We start from the raw sequence: 21706 nt of genomic DNA, 5'->3' as shown, positions 1-21706 counted from the left end.
ATGTGCTATTTTAAAGTCAGTTCTTGGTGCTGGGGATGCAGCTCACTTGGTAAAAGTGCTTCCCTGTCCTTCTGAAGCTCTGGGTTCAATTCCCAGCTTCACAGACCTTCCTGAAACTGGGTGTGGTGTACACAGCGGTCATCCCAGCACTCGGGAAGTTGAGGTGTGGTGTGCACAGCTGTTATCCCGTCGTGAAGTTGAGGCAGGAAGTTCAGAGTCATTACACTTAAACAGTTTAAGAGCAGCCTGAGCTATATGAGGACCCCCCCCCCTCAAAATATTGAATGTTACCTTTAAGAAACCATACAGCTTGCTGGGCTGTGATGGTACACTACTTTAGTTCCAACACTTGGGAGGCAGAAGCAGGTGGACCTCTGAGTTCAAGGTCTACAGAACTAGTTCTAGGACAGTCAGGGCTACACAGAGTAACTGTCTCAAAAACAAACAATGAAACAAAAAACCCAAAACAAACTATCCAGTGTAGCATGCTTGAGGCAGTAAGTTCATTCCCAACACCACAAAACAGAAAAGGGCTAGGAGCTGGAGACTGTAGCCAGTTGGAAACTTAAAATGAAGACATTGGGAGGATGGAGCTCTGAGTTTGAGTCCAGCCTAGGCTACATAGCAAGCTTTAGGCCAGAAAGACCCCATCTATCCAAAGAGAAAAAAGTTACTGTTTAGATGTATATAAATGATTGTCACATTATTTTTGTGTAATAAAAGGTTGAGCAAGATTGTATCTCAATAGAATTGATAGAATATTGTGTAAATGAAGTTTGTCTATATTAACACAGAACTGAATGTATTAAAAAATGATTGTGAGATTTTTATATGTGAGTGCCTGTATGTATGTCTGTGTACCACATGCATGCCTAGTACCCTTTGGGCCAGAAGGGGGTGTCCAATCCCCTGTAACTGCTTTATAATGTGGTAGGACTTGAACCCAGGATCTTTTCAAGAGCAAGTGAGGGGATCTCCTTCAGGTCCTCCTGTTAGTGAGTACATCGTCCATTACTTCAGAGCAGTCCTCAAGGAACACTGTCCACAGTGATTATTTGGAGGGGTCAGTGAGTTAAGGACTGGAGAGACGTGATGTTGGATTGTTCCCATGAGTATGTATGATTTTAGTTTTTATCAGAAGCGATGCAGGAGAATAATAGAATTCTAAAGTGGATTTTCCACCTCATTTGGAGGCAGTTTAAATATTCTGACACAGTTGGTACTTGAGTGTTCCACTCCTTCACTGAGTTCCAGCAGTTGGGCCCACAGGGACTATTGCTGCCAATAAAATTGGCAATTTCTAGTAAACTTAAAAGAGATACATTTTATAGACATGGTGTAGGAGGGTCTTCTTTCTGTGTGTTGTTTTCATTAGTTGAAATAGGGCCGCCCTTAAGTGGGTGGAGTAGACAGAACTGGATTCTGGGAAGAAGAAGGCAGTGTGGCAGATGCCCCATGCTTCTCCTGCCCAAGACGGACGTTGGTTAGACTAATGCTGGTAAGCCACGACCTCGTGGTGAACACAGATTAATAGAAATGGGTTAATTAAGATGTGAGAGTTAGCCAATAAGAGACTAGAGCTAATGGGCCAGGCAGCAATTTAATTAATACAGATTTCCGTGTAATTATTTCGGGCATAAGCTAGCTGGGTGGCCGGAACAACAAGCAGCCCACTAGCCCCCTGTCTAAGCCAGTCGGGGCAGCAGGAAGCAGCCCGCTCCTCATTCTCGTCCGGCCCATGTCTGCCCACACCATAGACAAAATATCGCCTGTAGTCTTCAAGAGTTGCATTTGAAACACATATTAAGGAAAAGAAATTTGAGCTGAAATTTTGTAGTAGCCTTGGTGTTTGAAGAGCAGCAAAGGGGAAGGTTCCCACAGGCTTTGTGCCTGGTCTGGAGACAGCCACTCAGTCGGGACTAGAGAGGCACAGCTTGTACACATCAAGGGTCCTGAAGGTTTTGTCAAGTGAAAAATCAAACACTAAGAAAGTGTATGTATTTATTAACAGCCCCAACCATGTATGGCTAGTGGCAATACAGTATGAGAGTGACAAAGTCTCTCTCTAGAGAATAATTAATAGTCTTGGAATTTTTTCCACAAATTTCCAGAGAGTTATCTTTTGTCACATCGAGTTCCCCAGAGGAGCCACTGTTGTGACTTTCCTCTTAGGGAGCCTTATGTGCTCTGACAGCATAGATGTCCGTTAGTATAAGACTTCTCCCACTCAGCATTAACCCATCCATGCATATCAGTAATTTTCCTCTTGGGGTGCTGGCGAGCTGACCTGCACTACTGATCTGTGGCAGCCTCCCATGGAACTGCCGGTGTGCACATTACAGAGTCTTGAGTAGTTTAACATTGCATCACTACAGCCTAGTTTGTAGTCTGTGCTCTTGAAGAACACCTACATTGTTTCCAGAACATGCTACTATAAAGCTGCTACCAGCATTCATCCTTTTTGTTTATAGACATTGCCTCATGCATCCTGGACTGTCTTCATCTCAAATGTGGCTTTGTAGTCAAAGATAAGCTTGAACTGCTGATCCTCCTGCTTCTGTTTCCCAGGTGCTGGGCAACAGGCATGCACAACTATGCTGGATTATGCAGTGCCTGGGGTGGGTTGGGGTCAAACCCAGGCCTTTGGGTATTCTAGGTAATCACTCTGCCACCTGAGCTCTGTCCCTAGTCCCTTGCACACCCTTCTGAGTAAAATCACAGGTTTTAGATCTTATGTATGTGTTTGCTTTCTGTCTCTTCGCCATTCCGGTGGTGCATAGTGGATTAAGTTCCTATTGCTCTGGTGGTGATGATCTGAAGCACTGGGTCATAAAGTGTACGTGGTGTTTTATTCTTTCTACTCTTTTCTCTTTTGGGAAGCCCATCACTCAGCTCCCAAACAATCACACACAGAGTCTCAGTGTTACTTGTAAACTCCCGGCCTTTGCTTGGCTTTTTTCTGTCTCAGTCTGACTACCTTTTGCCTCTGGGCTATTTCTTTTTCTCACTTCTGTGTGTCTTACTTTCAGTCTTGCTCTGTGTCTTGCTGGGTGGCTGGCCTCTGACGTTCTCTCTTGCTCCTTCTCTCTCTCCAGAGTTCTCCTCCTGTTTATTCTCCCTGCCTGCCAGCCCCACCTATCATCTCTCCTGCCTCACTATTGACCATTCAGCTCTTTATTAGACCGTCAGGTGTTTTAGACAGGCACAGTAACACAGCTTCACAGAGTTAAACAAATGCAGCATAAACAAAAACAACACGTCTTTACATCCTTAAACAAATGTTCCACGGCATAGATAAATGTAACACACCTTAAAATAATATTCCCAAACAAAGAAGTGTCTGTTCCTGCCTTTCGTTCATTTTCCTTTGTTAGATTGTTTAGATTTTGTGGTGCTGTTTTGTTTTGTTTTTGTTTTCTTTTGTATCCTGCATACCAGTCCTGTTGCGGCCCTAACACACTGATGAACGGCCACAACTCTGTCTTGATATAAATAGTACCACATGCATTTTCGTTTTTTGTTTCTGTGTAGTTTTTGACAGGGTCTCACTGTGTAGCCTTGGTTGGCCTGGAACTTGCCACATAGACCAGGCTAACCTTGAACTCTTAGAAATCCACCTCTTTCTGCCTCCAGATTGCTAAGATTAAAAGCGTGTGCTACTATGCCCTGCCAACTATTTTCTTTTCAAAAAAAAAAAGAAAGACAAGAAATATGTGTGTGTATGTGTACTGTATATGAGTGTGCACTTACACATGCCATGATGCATGTATAGAGGTCAGAGGACAACTCTTATAAAATTGGTACTTTTGTTCCATCTTTACACAGATTCTGAAGATGTGCAATCTCATCTGCTTTCATAAGACTTTCTCATTGAAAAACAATTCAGTAGCATTAATAGGAGTATTGTGTTAAGGAAGAAACCAAACTCTGCAAAGGGCAGGTGTTAATGAATATGTTCTCTCTGAGGATGTCCTTGCAAAAGGTTTTTTTTACTTTTTGACGCAGGGTTTCTCTGTGTTGCACTGACTGTTCTGGAACTTGCTCTGCAGACCAGGCCTCAGACTCAGAGATCCACCTGCCTCAGTCTCCTCAGTTCTGGGATTAAAAATGTGTGCACTACCACTGCCTGACTTAGATGTTTTTATTTTGTGCTGATAGAAGACAGATTTCAGGATTCAGTTCTTTTCTTCTACCACGTGGGTCCTAGAGACTGACTTCAGGTTGGCAGCTGTGGTGACAGGTCCCCACTGAGCTGTCTCTGGCCCCTGTATTTTCTAGGCTTTACTTTTCTCACTGTTGCAGATACTGGCTTGAACTGCAGGGGGCATCCTCCACCTCTGGAGAAATCTTGATGTGGTAGTTTACAAAAGCATCATGCTGGTTATTCATTGATGTGGGATAAAGAAGCAGGCAAGTCTGCTGACTTTGTGATTCTGCTTAATAGCAGATACTTTGTGTTCCTAATACTTTGTTAAAGTGGATTTCTCTATGCAACATTGGAAGATTGACATTGGGATGTTTTAATAATTCAAAAGGTTCTTTTTGGGCTCCGATACCTGAGATGTACTTCAGAATGATTTTTTGGAAATGTAGCTCTGTGTGTCAGAGGCAGGGGGAGAGGGCATGTATCTCAGTGGTGAAGCTCTGAATTCCAGTCCAGGGCCAGGAAGGAAGGAGGGGAGGGGGAGGAAGTTTAGCTTGTGTGCGGTGAGCTATTTTAATATTTCTGTTGTACTTAAGCTTATGCATGTGCTTAGATTTGAGTCGTTGCTAGATTCCTAGAGTCAATCATTTTAGCCTGAAGTTTATAGAATAACCCAAATTTTCTGAGTTGATATCTAGCTTGCCTTCCTTTTCCTTAACTATATTTCTGGTCTTGGGTTTCTCTGTTTCTGTAGGATGCTGGGAAGTCTGGCGTCAATCATCCCTGAGAGGAAGAATGCCCATCACAGTATTCGGCAGAGTTTGGATTCCCATGATAACGTAGAAGTTGAAGCGGCTGTTTTTGCAGCTGCAAACTTCTCTGCACAATCAAAGTAAGTCCAGGCCTTTTAGTAATTTGTCTCCCAGAGGAGTTTTTGAAAGAATAATCAATATTTGTAGTCATTAAAGGATAAAGAAAGATGTAAATGATGAGGTGTGTTTTCCAAGAAGTCTTCAAACATATTAGGGGAAGAAAATACAAGTGTTGGTCCCAAAAAGACAAGGTCTGCACAGCCTCAGGTTTGTCATGGTTCTTAAGTGATGTTTACCCTTTTGTTTTGAGACAGGGTCACTGGCCTGCAACTTACCATGCGGGCCAGCCAACAGTTCCAAGGATCCTCCTGTGTGCCTTTCCCGACATTTACTGTTTTAGCTGGTAGAGTGAACCTAGGCAAGCAGGATCTAAATATGAGGCAGACTAAAGACTCATACAATAACCAACTCTATTCAGAGTATCAGACAATTAATATTCTGAGACTTAAGAGTCACCTGGATAAAGTGCAATCACAAGGACAAACTGCACGTGGCAAAACATGTTTTTCCATAGAGGCCTGTAAATAACAACAGCTGAAGTGAGCTCACTCCTACCTGCTAGTTCCTCAATATACACTCTGAGGCTTACTGTTAATTACAAACTGTTTAGACAATGGCTCAGGCTTATTACTAATTTTTACATCTTAAATTATCCCATTTCTATTAATCTATGTATTGCCACATGGACATGGCGTTACCTCATATCTTGCTCCTTTGGCGGCTTCTGGCGTCTACCAATGTCTCCCAGACTCTTCCTTCTTTTTTCCCTGTATTTAGTTGCCCGCCTAGTTCTGTTCTGCCCTGTCATAGGCCAAAGCAGCTTCTTTCTTAACCAATGGTAAAAAACATATTTCCAGCATACAGAAGGACATCCCACATCGGCTACCCAAGAAACCTGGGAGGAGCGTGAAAACATTCCAAGAGCAAATTCTGTGTATTGAAGAAACTGGGGTTATAAGGCTCTTGTCTTGTTTTCTTGGAGTTTTCACACACGTACTCAGAATTCCTCTCACACGACTCCATTCTTGAACCGTGTCCTAACACCCTGTACTGGAATTGTAGGCATACCATGACTGGCTTTTTTTCAGCATATCTTTAGGGGGTTTAGCTCAGATCCTCAAGCAGGACAGTAACCATCGGAGCTATATCCCCAGTTCAGTAGTATTTATTTATTATTATTTATGTGTTGTATGCCATATGCATGCAAGTATCTGTGGAGGCAGGAAGAGGGTATTAGATCTCCTGGAGCTAAAGTCACGGGTGCTTGTGAGCCTCATAATGTGGGTGCCAAGAACTGAACTAGAGTCTTGCGTAAGAGCAGTAAGTTCATTTAACCATTGAGCCATCTCTCCAGCCTCATAATTTTGTTTGTTGTTTTCTGAGATAGAGTCTTACTATGTAGCTCTGACTGTCCTGGAACTCAAATATGTAGATCAGGCTGGTCTTCAGCTCAAAGAGATCCAGCCTTGTACTGTCCCACCTGTCTACCACAGGACAGTTTGTAAGTCAGGCAAGGGGCTGGAGATTGCACACACACAAACACACACACACACACGGGGGGGGGGGTCATCCTTGAAACAAGAATGTCCCTTTTGTTGTGTTTCAGGGCAGCTTATATAGGGCTCTCCTTGACTAATGGCCACACCCTAACTCTTGGGATTTTTCACCTGCAAGTCCACCAGAAACCACTTCCCTGCCATCAGGAACTCATAAGGGTCTTGTGCTCAGAGCAGCTACAAGCATAAAAAAATCAAGTTGTTTACTCTGGCAGGTAAGGGGTCACAGAAAATTCAGGGTCTGAGGGTCTGCATTCCCCAACAGAGCCTAGCCCTATAAATTTAAAAATAAAATGTTAACTATGGTATTATTACCATGTTGGACTTATTTGTAATAAAAAATATGTCAATAATCCCCTGACTGATAACCAAAACTAACTTTGTTTTCTGAAGACCATTTCTGGTGATATGTATGAAAGGCCATGAACATATGCATTCATTTCTAAGAACTTAGCTAAGAATGAACACGGTGCACTGATAACCTTCAGGGGAGCTAATTGTACTGTTATTTATATGGTAAATGTTTATTTTTCTGGCTAGGCATCTCAAGATATATACCAAAGATTTGTCTCTGTTTGTACTTTTTAAAAAGTTGATTTGTAGTAGTGAGGCAGCAGAACACTTCCCACCACCCGGCTAGCTTTACCCAAAATAATTATACAGAAACTGTATTCTTTTTTTTGTTTGTTTGTTTGTTTTTTGTTTTTTTTTGTTTGTTTTTCGAGACAGGGTTTCTCTGTATCTTTGAAGCCTATCCTGGAACTAGCTCTTGTAGACCAGGCTGACCTCGAACTCACAGAGATCCGCCTGCCTCTGCCTCCCGAGTGCTGGGATTAAAGGCGTGCGCCACCACCGCCCGGCCAGAAACTGTATTCTTTTAAAGACTGCTTGGCCCATTAGCTCTAGCCTCTTACTGGCTAACTCTCACATCTTGATTAACCCATTTCTAATAATCTGTGTAGCACCACGAGGTGGTGGCTTACCGGGAAGGATCTTGGCCTACATCCGTCTTGGGTCGAAGAATCATGGCCACTGACTCACTTCCCTTCTTCCCAGCATTCTGTTCTGTCTACTCCACCCACCTATGTTCTGACCTATCAGGCCAAGCAGTTTCTTTATTAATTAACCAATGAAAGTAACACATAGACAGATGAGCCTCCTCCATTATTTATTCTTTGACAGCTTCATCATGTACACAGTTCCTTTGGAAGAGCGGCAAACACTGAACTGCCCATCCCATCCCCATCTTTTTTGTTACTGATGGTGAGTGAGTGAGTGATGGAGCAAGAACTCACATTGCATAGGGCTGTGCTGTGAGCAGTTATCTTCTGATTAGTGCTTCCAGGGTAACTGCTTATCTAGTGACTTCAAAACCAGCTTCTAAGTTCAGTCTGAGTTGGGATAAGTAGATAATTTAGTGATTAAATTTATGTATGAGGGTCATTTTTAGGTAAACATTTATTTATCCCAGATAGGACCCTGGGACAGACAAAAAAAATATTTCACTGAGTAGTTTATTTGGGATTACCCTAGGAGTATGAGTGAAGGGATTACATACAAGAGCATAGGTAACTTGCCTAGCATCCCCCAGAAAGCCCGCCCAAACTAGGGTGATGGTTCAGGTAAGCTGCATCCCTGGAGCATCCTGTGCCTGAGCCAGTAGGATATCCAGCGAGTTCTGCTTATATAACATTGATGTGTGCTTATGAATTTCCTGAGTTTCAGGAACTTCCTGATACTTGTCAGTTGTGTGTCTCCTGAGCTTTGTAAGTTTTGTTTACTTTCTTAGTCTTAAAGACAGACTGTCTCAGTTCAGAGGAAATCACTATATAACATTATTCTCAGTTAAGATATACTTGTGTATAATAGGAAATCCTGAAGCACTTACGTATCAGAGTGTAAATTAAGAAAATACATAATTTTTAGATCAGTTTTTGTCTCTTCTTGAAGAAATTGAGATCATGGTTCTCTTGAAGACTTGAGATCATGTATCTCCATCAACATTGGTGGCTTTGTACTATTTCTGTCCGTTCTAGGTATTGCTGAAATCAGAGTAACTGGCCAAATGAAACCTTAATGTTTTATTTAACCAGGCATGGAGGTGTACACCTTTAATCCCAGACCATAGGAGGAAGAGGCAAGTGATCTATATGAGTTCAAGATCAACCTGGTCTACAGGGCAAGTTCCAACGATCTAGAGCTACATAGTGAAACTCTGTCGCGAAAAAGGAGGAGGAGGGGAACTTATTTAATCTGTGCTGCTGCAGCTGCATCTCACTTGCTCTCAAAGGGTTAAGAGTGTGTGCTGTAGAAGAGTTCTTCCTGGCTTGGGAAGGAGGAACTGGCCAGCTCCAGGTACTCTTAGGGTTGAGGTGAACATAGAGTGCTCACGTCTTCCAGTCACTAGCGCAGGAGTGCCTGTCCTGGCTGTCAGACCTGATCTGAGGGGACATGGGTGGGGGTGGGGTGCACACCTAGGCCAGGACATTGGTGACCTCTTTAGTCTCAGCAGTTTCAGTATTGACGCCGAGAGTTATTATTAGACCCAAAAAGGAAAGTCAGCAGTCTCCTACTCCGTAGTGTTTGGGCTCAGAGGGCTGAGACCAGACTTTTAAAGTTTGGAGTGTTATAAAATGTTTGTGTAGTTACTTCATACCCACTGTCGCTGCTCTAGAAGGGGTGGGACCTGGGAGAATACAGCCGATAAGTTAGGTGGACTGAGTCTTTTGCAATGGCCAACTTGATTCCGAGCTCCACACCATTTATTCCCTGAGGGTTAAGAAAAGTCACCTGAATAAAGTTCTCATGAGTTCAAGCTGTGTACAATCACAAGAGTAGTTGTACTTGGCTGAAGCCTCTTCCTCCGTAGAGTCAAATAAAGGACAGTTTAAACATCTAATTGAATAACAATAGCAAGCAATCTCAACTCCTACTACTACACCTGGGAGGAGCATGAAACCACATTCTAGAAACAATTCCATGTTTTCAAGAAACACATCACAAGACTCTTGCCCTGTTTTCTTGGTGTGTTCTTACACGTGCTCAGAATTCTCCTCATGAAACTCCATTCCTGAACCATGTTCCAACAGCCCACCATATTTAGATATCATTCTAAACACTAGTAACAGATTTTAAAAATAATCAAAACTTTGGTAGCACAGTTACAAGTAACTGATGCTGTGGCAGTGGCCCCCACTGGCTGCTTCAGTGCTGTCGGGTGAGACCTCTGAAGAGGTGGCGAATGGCCAAAGCTGAGAGCAAAGAAGGGGCTTATTTATACTTTTTGCCAGGAGTGTGGGGCTCTGAGACAGACGTGTCTACTTTGTAGTCCAGGCTGACCTCAAACTTAGGAACATCCTGCCTCAGCTCCCAGTTACTAGAACTTCAGTGTGCTTGCCTTCATATCTGTCCTGCCTTTACATTCTTAAAAACATGTGTTTGTAGATGTTACTCTATTAGAAGTTTAAGGAGCTGATTTTTTAAAATGTTTACCTATCTGAAGATACACAATAGGTTAATATAAAATATCTTCGTGAAACTTTATTTAAAAATATTTTGTGAGAAAAGTGTCCTTAATATTTTTACAAATGTCTTTAAGGCCTGGCTAAATTCTCATTCATCTACTTCTGCAGTAATATCTGTCAAAATATATTATTTTGATTTAAAGTATGTGAAGAAAATCCAGTCTCCCAGATAGTAGTGGAAAGAGGAGACATTATGAAGGCCTTCTAGGGCTGTGTGTGATTTAATACCGTGTGAGTTGGTCTGCTAGGAAAAAAGGTTCACGTGCGTTACTCAGGTTCTGCAGATGTCCCCGTATAAGCACTGCATTTGTGAAGAGCACCGCCAGCCTCTAAACTTTCATGCTTGTGGTGAAAAGTACTTTTTCTGTAGTTGTAATTTTTTTTTTTTTTTTTTTTTTTGTTTTTCGAGACAGGGTTTCCCTGTAGTTTCTAGAGCCTGTCCTGGAACTTGCTCTTGTAGACCAGGCTGGCCTCGAACTCACAGAGATCCGCCCGCCTCTGCCTCTCAAGAGCCGCCCGGCTGTAGTTGTAATTTTTGCTGAAAGCTAAAGAACTATAATTGACATAAAAGATTCTCTGTTGTTTGCCTAAAGTTACCAGCTAACTTTAATTCATCTTCCAAGAGAATTCTTTGGCCAAAAAGGCAAGTCCCAGGAAAACACACTATATCATAACCCATATAAGTTGGTGTTAACAGTACTGTGCCTGTAGTATACCACTACGTGTTTTTGAAATTTAATGCAGTGAGCTGTTTCAGTCTTGCTAAGAACATTACATAAAGCTGGCTGTGCTCTCGAGTGTGAGTGTGCAGGGAAGAGCCGTGACTGTGGCACAGGTGCCGCCTTTGCCTTGATTTCTGCTACCGCATCGGGATTGTGATCAGTGGCGGTTCACCAGACAGTGATGGGTGATGTTCCTGGATAAACCATGAGATTAAAACAGTTGTTACTGATTGTGAAAAATTCAACACAAAAAGTGTTTGTTGTGAAGAATGCCTGTGAAAGAAATTATTCTGAAGTCAGGTGGTACAGATTCTGGAAGTCGCACACATCCTAGCCCCAGCTGGAGACGGGCAGTGCTTGATTTCTTCATTGACTGCCACGGGCGCTGGCACCGTGAGCTGTCAGCCTCTCAGCTCTGGTGTTTGCTTGCATGGCTGGGGCACACTGCCACTTTACCCTGCTGTATTTGCTCGTGTGTGCCTGGAGCTCACAGAGGCCAGAAGAGGTCATCAGATCCCTGGAACTGGAGTTAGAGGTGGCTGTAAACTGCTGGGTAGATTCAGCATGGACTGAGTTAGGAACCCCATTTCATCTTTACAGCTTCTCCGTCTCTAGTATAACCACGGACTGAGAAAACAAATCTTTCTCCTTCAAACCAGTGATTCTCCCTTAATCATAACAAAATACTTTGCAGATATGTTTTCTCTTACAAGAAGGTTTTGTTTAATTGTGCAAAGAAAAGTTTGAGAAAAAGATTTCAGTTTAACCACAAAGCAAGGCAAAGTATCTGTAGGAAGTTTCTCCCTGGTGGGGCTGGGCAGCATCTGCCCTCCTGTAAGGTCACAAAGACAGTCCTAAGTTCCATTTCACCAGAGTCCCCCGAGGAACCACTGAGCTTCTTGGGCTTCCTTACAGAGCCTGGGTGAGGGCGGGACAGGAGTGTGGTGGCCCCAAAGGGACAACACTGAAAAGTCTCATCCAGTGGGAATGATGGTTTGCCCATACCTGTAGATGGAGTCCCCTACCCCTAATCTTCTCCCTGCATACACTCTAGCCCCTTGCTGAGGCTCCAAGGTCATGTGCAGTTAGGACAGAATTGAGTGTAACTGTTTGGAAGTGGTGGTTGGGTGCTCAGGTAAAGATCCCATGACCTTCCCTGTCCCACCTTTCTAGGAGGGATGGCAGCAGGCACAGCCGAATTCTTGAAGGTGGCAGCAGTGGCTGAGTGACAGTGCTGTACACTTGGTATGTTTTCGCACTGACACAGGGAAAGCTTCCTGAGACCAAATCTTATGGAATGGCATGTACCAACGCTGTGCAGGTTAGAATAGGTGATCTAAGATAATACAAGTGTGATTCATCACACAAGACATTTCTAGGACCAGGAATGCAGCTTTAATGGTAGAAGCCTTGCTCAGTGTGTGTGAAGTCCTGGATTCGATTTCCAGCACCACAAAATAACAAAGAACATTCTAGACAACAAAAAGCACATGTGGCATTAGCTGCCAAGGGACAAAGTCTTCACATTGTCTAGTATGTAGAGAACTCCACTGTTGGTGTAAATCGACAGACTGTACCTTAGCAGCAGGGAATACTTTGCTTAGTGTTGCATTAACTCCAAACTGTGCTCCATGTCCAGCACATCACTTAGCCAAGTTTGATTATATCTTTCCCATATTACATAACATTTTATCCCAAGTGCTCTTGGTATTAAGTTTTTTGGGTGATATTTCCGTTAGAGGCAAGAAGCCATGTCTTGGAACGTAGTTTCTTTTAAGTTGTTTGGTATCTGAAGGTTCTATCTGCATTTCCTAGTGCATCTCAGCCACTTCAGTGTTAGGGACTGGCTCTTTATTACTTATGTAGTCAGAGCTTGCGTGTTGAGGTACATCCTCCAATGGTCTGCATCTCTCCCTAGAGCGAGAACGCTGCCAGGGCCTGCAGTCTCAGCTGTGATTTTGGAGTACTGCTTCTGTGATAATTGTGTTCTTTGCGTTTATAAAACTTAATCACATTTAATTTTTTGATTTAATGTCGTTGCCAATTGTCTCAATGTTCTCTTTCCAAAGGGATTTTGCTGTAGGAATATGCAACAAAATCAGTGAAATGATTCAAGGTATGTACATTTTGTTTGGTAATGTGAAGAGACTTAATAGGCATCTTGTTAACCATGGTTGTCATGTTTATTAGGTATTTACTGTACTAGTCATTATTTAAAATAATACTAAGTATCTTCTATATTCCAAAAATGCCTGAGGTGCGTAGGGTACAGAAATAAAGCAAGGCCCTTTCTGTCAGGTAACCTGAGTTCTAGTCAGGAGGTTAAGAGCTGCGTGAGCCATGACAGGTACAGTAGACAGAACAGATCAAGTGGTCGGGAGGGAGTACCAGGCATAGGTGACATGGTGGAAGGCAGGAGAACTTGTGCTTTACCTGAGCTGATCACAGAGCCCAATGAAAGGAAACCTGAAGGAAGGAAAGGATGTGACATGCGGAGAGGGGGTAGCAGTGCAGTGGAACCCAGAGAAAGAGAGGGTGTGACGTGCGGAGAGGGGGTAGCAGTGCAGTGGAACCCAGAGAAGGAGAGGGTGTGATGTGCGGAGAGTGGGTAGTAGTGCAGTGGAACCCAGAGAAGGAGAGGGTGTGACATGTGGAGAGGGGGTAGCAGTGCAGTGGAACCCAGAGCCAAGAGTTCTGTCCAGTGACACCCTCCAGGGTTTCCACCTGTAACTAAAATCAGGTCCCAATTCCGTATCATGACCTGGTTTCACCTAAATGGTAGCTCATGTGTTAATTCCATTTTATCTTTACAGCATTCTCAAGGTACCTCTGGCTATTGCATTGTGTGTTTCAGGAACACTGCTCTCTTTGCCCTCTGATAAGGGGCATTGCTATGCCCTGCAGCTTGGTTTTGCCTTAGATCTCCCCACACAAAGGAGATCTGTTCAAGGTTCCACAGCTCAGGAAGATCAAGCCTTTGCTCTTAAGTCTATTACTTTTAACCCTTGTGCTGTCTAGCCTCTCTAGAGTATGCTCTAGGAAGGCTTTATTTTATATGTAATTTAAAGGCCGAGAATTTGTTCACTTAAATATTTTTTTTATATTTATTTATTATGTATACAATATTCTGTATATGTGTGTATGCCTTTAGACCAGAAGAGGGCACAAGACCTCATTACAGATGGCTATGAGCCACTGTGTGGTTGCTGGGAATTGAACTCAGGACCTTTGGAAGAGCAGGCAATGCTCTTAACCTCTGAGCCATCTCTCCAGCCCCACTTAAATAATTTTTAAAAGCACTCAGAGAACAAGAGACATAGAACTTTGGCCTGTCCCTTTATTCCTTTGTCTTTTCTTCCTTCACCAAAATGGTGTTCCTGTGAATCTAACTTTGTGACATTAGAAACAATTAGCCATTCACTGAGCAGGTTTTCGTGTTTGGTTTTTTAAATTTGTATTTTATATGTAAGGGTGTTAGGCCTGCATGGATGTCTGTGCACCACATGCATCCCTGATGCCCATGAAGGCCAGAAGAGGGCATCAGATCTGTGGAACTAGAGCTACAGAAGGTTAAGAGCCTTGTTTGGGTGGTAGGAATCAAACCTAGGTCCTCTGGAAGAGCAGCCAGTGCTCTTACCCGTTGAGCCGCCTCTGCATCCCCTCAGCTGGTGGATATGAAATGCCTGCTGTGTTCCTGTGATCTCATCTGAAGAGAGGGCACACTTTCTGAGTTAAGACGATTCAAGGGGAGTTTTCTAAAACTAAGGTCTAGGTAGCTTATGCTAGTGGCTAATGTTGCCCAAGTCCCAGTAATTGTTATAGCCCTCTAGGGTCCAGGGGCAGGAACTAAGCATCAGAACCATCTTGCTGGTCCCTACTGTGCCTTTCAAAGGCAGTGTGCCAGATGTGGTGCACACAGCTTTAATTCCAGCACCAGGAAGCAGGGGCAGATCTCTGTGCAGTCAAGACCAGGCTGGTCTATATAGCAAGTTTCAGGCTGGCATGGCTGCATGGAAGACTCTGTCTCCAAAGACAGTTCTGAAAAATCTACGGAGCTTACTCATTAGTTCTAGTACAATCATCTTTAATGTTACAACCATTATGATGTATTGTACTGTTTGTTTTTTGAGACAGTTTTACTGTGTAGTCCTGGCCATCCTGGACCTTACACTCTGTAGAACAGGTTGACCTGGTCTACAGAAATTCCCTCTGCCTCTGCCTCCCAAGTGCTGGGATTAAAGGCATGAGCCACCACCACCTCGCTGTACTAATTGATTTTAAATGAAACTTTGCTAATTAAATCAGACCTTTCTTATTTTTACTTAAAAAAATATGAACTGTCATTAAATGATGATCAGACCCCCGAAACAATTTGTTGTACTCAGGCTTAGCTACGCCCGTGGACCTGAAGCTGAAGCTGATCCCCATCCTCCAGCACATGCACCACGATGCCATCCTGGCCTCCAGCGCCCGCCAGCTCCTGCAGCAGCTGGTCACATCCTACCCCTCCACCAGGATGGTCATTGTGTCTCTGCACACTTTCACTCTGCTTGCAGCCTCCTCTTTGGTGGACACACCCAAGCAGGTAATCTCCATTCTGTTTTCCTGCTATACATTTATAAATGTATATATTTAGTTTATGATAAACAATAAGAAGCAACCCTAAGTTTTAATAATGTTTAGGTCTCTTTGGTAAGGGCCAGTTGAATTTCTCTTTTTATATTTATAGTCCTATTCTTGTGAGCCCTAGAGGACAAAGCATCAGGAAATACGGGGAAGGACGTATTGTTGGTAGGAAAGAAAGGATGCCAGATCCTCTGCTAGAGCCTTACAAGCCAAATGGCGCCATTTATGTATTAGGAGGAAGAGGTCTAAACCTTGGTCCTTAGCTGGTGGTGAGAGCTCTGATTTGAGGGGAGTCCTTTCTATAAAATGTAAAATCTGCGCAGCACTCTCTCCGCTGACAGTCTCGGGCATGAAACTGTTCACAGAGTGACTTTGCTGTCTTTGCAGATTCAGCTTCTGTTGCAGTATCTGAAGAGTGACCCCAGGAAAGCAGTGAAGAGACTCGCTGTTCAGGATCTGAAGCTACTTGCTAATAAGACACCACATACCTGGAGTAAGGAGAATATTCAGGTACACAGCACTTCAGAAAAAGAGATACTAAACTACCTGAGTCAGGGTGGCGCCATGTTCAGGTGAAGTTTCTACCCCTACGACTTCATAATGTGGTTTAAATTTCAACAAGCATAACCTCCAGAGACCCAAGCCAGAGCAAAATCTCAGTAAACTTGGGTCTTGCTGTGTGTATTTTAGTCCCTCTGCCATCAGACAGTTGAGTGTTCACATGAGTGCAGATGACATGGGAGGCCAGAAGGCATCAGAGCCCTCTGGAGCTGGATGTCCAGGAGTTGTGAGCCACACCCAGGTCCTCTGCAAGTTATTCCTAACTGCTAAGCCATCTCTGCAGCCCCACCCTCCCCCAAACAATGAGAAGGAAGGTTTTAACTTTAACATAGTAAAATTACATAGTTACGATATTTATATCTACTTTATCTTTCATCATAACTAAGAAAAACTATAACTATATATATTCTTCAAATCCATCAAAGACTCCAGAAGGATATTATACCACCTAAGTAAATAGGAAGTGCATTGTAAGCAACTTCTAAAACTCTAGAATTGACAGAGACATCTCACTACCTTGATAGTCACCCAAAGGTCTTCTGTACTGTTGGGGCATCCATCTTCAGCCTACAGGCCCTTAGTGTCCAACAGACTTTTTCATGAAACAGGAAATTTCAAAGACAGGTCTGCCTATATTGGCAGTTCATTAGTCACTTTCTTCTGTGTCCTGCAGAATGTCTAGTAGACTCTTTTATGAAGCAGGAACCCCGAAGGATTTTCTCACCTTTAGGCAATGTTCAGCAGTCATTTCTCTGTGGGTCCTACATGTCCAGTTCATATAGCATACCATCAAGCAGTCCAGGTAAGAGCAGCTTCTTGCCCAAATGGCTAACACCAAATGGCTAAGCCTCTTTGATGCCCATCATTCTCTTGAAGTAGATTGGTGCTGCCAGGAGCAGATGTGTCTCACTGTCATGAAAAGTCCTAAGTTCTTAAATGTTTTAAATATCATATTCTATAGTCTTTGAAGATCTGAAGAATGCCTATCTTATCTGAAATACATCTCTGTACACCTAGAAAAATCTAACATGACTACAAGCTTGACTATTATACATGATTATCTATTAATTTATATTTCTTAATTATACATTACATTTTTAAATGAACTGCACAATCACAATCTTCTTGATCAAGAGCAGAAATATACATATAATAAAGTTAACCTAAAACTTGTACCAATAGAGCAGTATTCATACCAATGCAAATCTCTATGACATATCCCCCTTTAAATGTAAAGAAACATTTATTAACAATATTTGGGAATTTGGATGTAGTTTTCTCCCAGCTGCTTCCTGGTGAAGTAATTTTTGGGGGTGCTCACGGTGACCTTTCAGGAGGTCTTTGTTCAACAAACCACAATAGCCTAGAAGGATTCCATAGGTTCTCATCCTCTGTGGAAGCAAAAGAACCTCTTTTCCAAAGCAACTTATCCTTAGACTCAAATTTTGAAGTCAAGAAACCTGTAAAACATATATGTTGGTTTAGCTTAGCAGTCCCCAGAATCAAATGTCTCTCTGCAGTCAAAAAACTCAAAGAAAACACAATAATACAAATAATCTAGACTCTGTATATGTTCTTTTTTTTAGACGGCTTATTTTTTCTTTATTCCTTTTAATCTATGACTGTCTGTACTCTGTCTCTTTAAAGACTACCTTTTTTAACCATTTACTTCTTTTTATAACTGTCTATATTATTTTCCTTTTCTCTCCCAAGCCTGTGTTCATTTATCCAACACTGACACATTTAGACATCTTTTCCATCTGAATTTGTCTTTATTGGGTATCTGTAATTCTTTTCTGACCAGAAGGACTTCTTAAAATGCTAAGCGCTTCTTAAAAACCTAAGTGGCAGCATTGCTAGGGGAACTACAGCCCTGCCTGCTTGCTCTGCCCAGTCCAACGTGGCTGAAGCCAGAAGTCTGTTCAGTGCCTGAGACTACCTGGTGGGAGCCATCCTCAACACCTCAACTTTGGTAACCACTTGGCCCATGCTGCCACCAAGCAACGTGTAGCACGCTGCCCAGAAACCCCATTTAAATGCTTGCCCTCTTGAAAGAGCCAGAGTTCACTCTGGCAGCACAGCACAGAAGCCACTGGTTTTTTGTTTGTTTGTTTTTGTTTTTGTTTTTTTGCTACCGCGAATCAGGAAAACCTCTCTTAAAGGAGCTACCACGTTAAGCCATGCTTAACTCTGTTTTTTGTTTGTTTTTTGGGTTTTTTTTTTTTTGTGCCTAGAATTTCTTCCTAAACTCTCAGGTTTTAAGTGGATTTTAGTTGGTCATGTTGGCGCCAATTTGTAGTAGAAAGCCACTTGTTTGTTTCTCAGCTGCCCAGACTCCCAAAAGAACCACACAGAAAACTGTATTAATTAAATCATTGCTTGGCCTATTAGCTCTAACTTCTTGTTGGCTAGCTTTTACATCTTAATTTAATCCATTTCCATTATTTTATATTTTACCATGAGGCTTGTGGCCTAAGGTTCCACATGTCTGTCTCCGGCTCCATGGCTTCTCCCTGACTCCGCCTCCTTTCTTCCAGCATTCAGTTTAGTTTTCCCCACCTAGCTCTGCTCTACCCTATCGCAGGCCAAAGACAGTTTCTTTATTAACCAATGGTAATCACAGCAAACAGAGGGGAATCCCACATCAGTGAGAGAGACACCAGCTGGAGAGCCTGCTAGGAGCAGCCAGCTCATGGACACTGGAGTGCCAGGAGAGACTGTAAAGCTAAAGGCTGCCCTAGCCTTACCTCTGTCGTGGGTTTTTCAGTGTTTGTTGGTGATAAATGCATAATATAAGTAGATAGAGAAAGTGTAAAATCCATTGTGAAGCTCCACAGCTTCAGAATGACTGTTCTAAGTAGAAGTTCATTCAGATGTATGGGCCTTGGACCTGACTAATGCGGTGTGGATTTCTTTATTACAATTTTTTTTTATAATAAATCAGAAGTTAGTCATGAGGTACCGTTGCTCCTGACCTTTGGTCTGTGAGTCAGAGTGTAGAGTCACCCCATGCTACACCTGCATTCTCCCAGGGGACTGGAGCCCAGCTTTGTCTACCAACGCGATGGTTTTGCTGTTTGTTGCCAGCTGGGAAGAGGATACCCTGCTTCATACTAATGGAAGTGGCCAGAAGAGGAGACAAGACAAGGGCAGTGTCCTTGAGTAGATGATTCTGGAATGACCCAGTGTCCTGGGTGGTTCCACCTGCTTCACACAGGGTCAGGAAGAGAACAGGGTGATGGAGCTCCTGAAGCTGGGCAGGGAGACAAATGGTACCAACTTAGAAAAACAAAACAGAACACCTGTAGTTTTACTCATTCTCTTTTGTACTTGTCTGTTTGGGAGGGTGAGCACGTGTGTGCACATGGACGTCAGAGGACAGTGACCTGTGGGAATTGATTCTCTCCTTTCACCATGAGGGTTCCAGGGATTGAAGTCCTGTCATGAGGCTTGAGGGTATGTGTCTGACCACTGAGCGTCTCACCAACCCTATTTATTCATTTTTGTTAATTAGGAAAAAATAATGATTGTGCTTGGATGAGAATGCGAGGAAAGAGAGGTTTGCAGAAGCAGAAACACAGTGCACTCGGAAGCAGAGGATTGCCAGGGGGTTGAGACATTTGAGAGCAGCAGTGTGCTTCTTCCTTCCTTCCTTCCTTCCTTCCTTCCTTCCTTCCTTCCTTCCTCCCTCCCTCCCTTCCCTCCCTCCCTCCCTCTCTCCTCCTTCCCTCCATCCCTCCCTCCATCCCTCCCTCCTTCCTTCTCACCTTCCTTGTGGTTTTTCTTATTTGTTTTTTTGTTTGTTTTACATGCCAATCCTAGTTCCCCCTTCCTCCTCTCCTTCCCCCTCTCCCCACCTTCCCTCCACCCCACCTGGGTTTGTTTTAAAACAAGGTTTCTCTGTATAGCCCTGGCTGTCCTGGAACCCATTTTGTGGACCAGGCTGGTCTTGTACTCACAGAGATCTTTGAAAGTGTTTGCCACCACCGCCTGGATATAGGCAAACATGTTTCTAAGGCTGTCTGAAAAGCTATATGGTGAGCAAGGAAATTTTGAACCGTTGCTTTTCCTGGACTTTGGTAGATTTTAGAGTTGGGACTACACAGTCTTATTAAAACGAGCTGGGTGCTTTCTCTTTCCATGCTCTGTAACAGCTGGAAACCAGCACAGAAGATTTCTGTTCCCTCAGGGTGTAGCTAATGTGCCTTAAATTCACCGAGTCTGAGACTATCTAGGAAGCATTCTGAGAACATTTCCCATTACTCTGGTCATTGCTGTGGTATTTCCTGCCTCCTTGTGAGTCAGTTGCATGAGAGTCATCTCTCTGAAGCTCGTAATGTTTCAGTTTATAGTACAGTTACTTTATTCTTACTATTGTCTGAGTGTGCCCTCCTGTTGCCTCCTTTCTGGTTGGTTGGTTTGGACAATGCTGGGGTTGGATTGAACATGCACACCCAGTGTGCTGTACTGTGTTCCACACGGCCTGCACTTGCCGGGAACTTGGCTTTCTTGTGCTTTTCAAGTGTTTTATTTTCATTCTTCTTGCTTAATAATGAAAACACTTAAAGCTATCAATTTCCTGTTTCACATGTTGACTGTATCCTATAAATTATGCTGTGTGATATTATCATTGCCATTAATTTGGAATGCATTTTTAAAACTTACTGTGGTATAATTTATTTATAGATTGCTTTCTGGGTCCACAATTTGATGCCTTTTTTATACGCTTATTCATTTCTTTTGCCACTGCTACAGACTGAAATACATAACATTTTCTTCTCTCTACTTCTTCCTCAGATCTGTCTCTACAGCCAGTCTTTCTCCAACCCCTGATAATACCCAATTTGATGTCTGCCCCAGTGCATAAAGCAGTTGTCTTGTAACTCTGACAACCTGAGTTCAGCCCCCAGCACTTGCATAAAGGTAGAAGGTGAGAACAGACCCTCCCAAGTTGACCTCTCACCTTCAGACGTGTGCTGTGACACGTCCATCCTACATGTTACACACGTATGTACGCACATAATAATAAAGTTAAAACAGTTTTGTTACATAGACTATATAGGTGGGATTATAAGAAATGTAGCCTTTTAAAATATGTATTTGGGTGAAAGCTCTTATGCCATGGCATGAATGTAGAGGTCAGGATAACGTCCAGGAATTGGGTTACCTCCTTCCACTGTGGGTTCTGGGGCTTGAACTCAGGTCGTCAGTCTTGCTGGCACGTGCCCTTTCTTCCTAAGCCTTCTCACCAACTCTGATTATGATCTTTTTATAAAATGTTTCTGGAACACGTCCCTGGTGGCCAGTCCCATTCAGGATAGAGAAGGGACCTGCATTTAGAGACTGATGCAAAGGACAGCAAATTCCACACAGGGCCTCTGCTGGAGCAGGGAGTTGAGCCAGAATAGAGGGGGATTCAGACTAGATCATCAGGAGAAAGGGAATAGGGTGAGCGAGAAAGAGATTCCACTTAAAGAGAATCGATTGTTTGACCCCTCTGCGGATATTAAAAATGATCCTGGTGAGAAGTATAGGGAATGTCCTTGAACTAGATATTGAACCATATTTTATCATTGAAATGTGATTGACATGGTATCTCTGAGGCACTCCATGATTTGCTCTGGGGAGCTGGGTTTTTTCCCAGTTTGGATCAGTGAAGCTGTGAGACCTTTTGTATTTGCTGAGACCATGGTAAGTATCT

At 43.1% G+C, this 21706-nt stretch overlaps 1 protein-coding gene across 1 annotated transcript in view; it reads left to right on the top strand.

Annotated features, from left to right (window-relative positions):
* Window positions 1-21706, top strand: part of Ints7 (integrator complex subunit 7) — a 57617-nt gene that overhangs the window by 6570 nt on the left and 29341 nt on the right. The window contains exons 4-7 of the mRNA XM_038349213.1: window positions 4899-5036; window positions 12888-12934; window positions 15204-15403; window positions 15832-15954. Coding sequence (XP_038205141.1) covers window positions 4899-5036; window positions 12888-12934; window positions 15204-15403; window positions 15832-15954 — 508 coding nt within the window. The remainder of the gene's footprint in view (window positions 1-4898; window positions 5037-12887; window positions 12935-15203; window positions 15404-15831; window positions 15955-21706) is intronic.

This window comes from Arvicola amphibius, chromosome 12, assembly GCF_903992535.2.
Source record: "Arvicola amphibius chromosome 12, mArvAmp1.2, whole genome shotgun sequence".
Taxonomy (NCBI): Eukaryota; Metazoa; Chordata; class Mammalia; order Rodentia; family Cricetidae; genus Arvicola; species Arvicola amphibius.
This window is presented reverse-complemented; position numbering and strand designations above follow the sequence as displayed.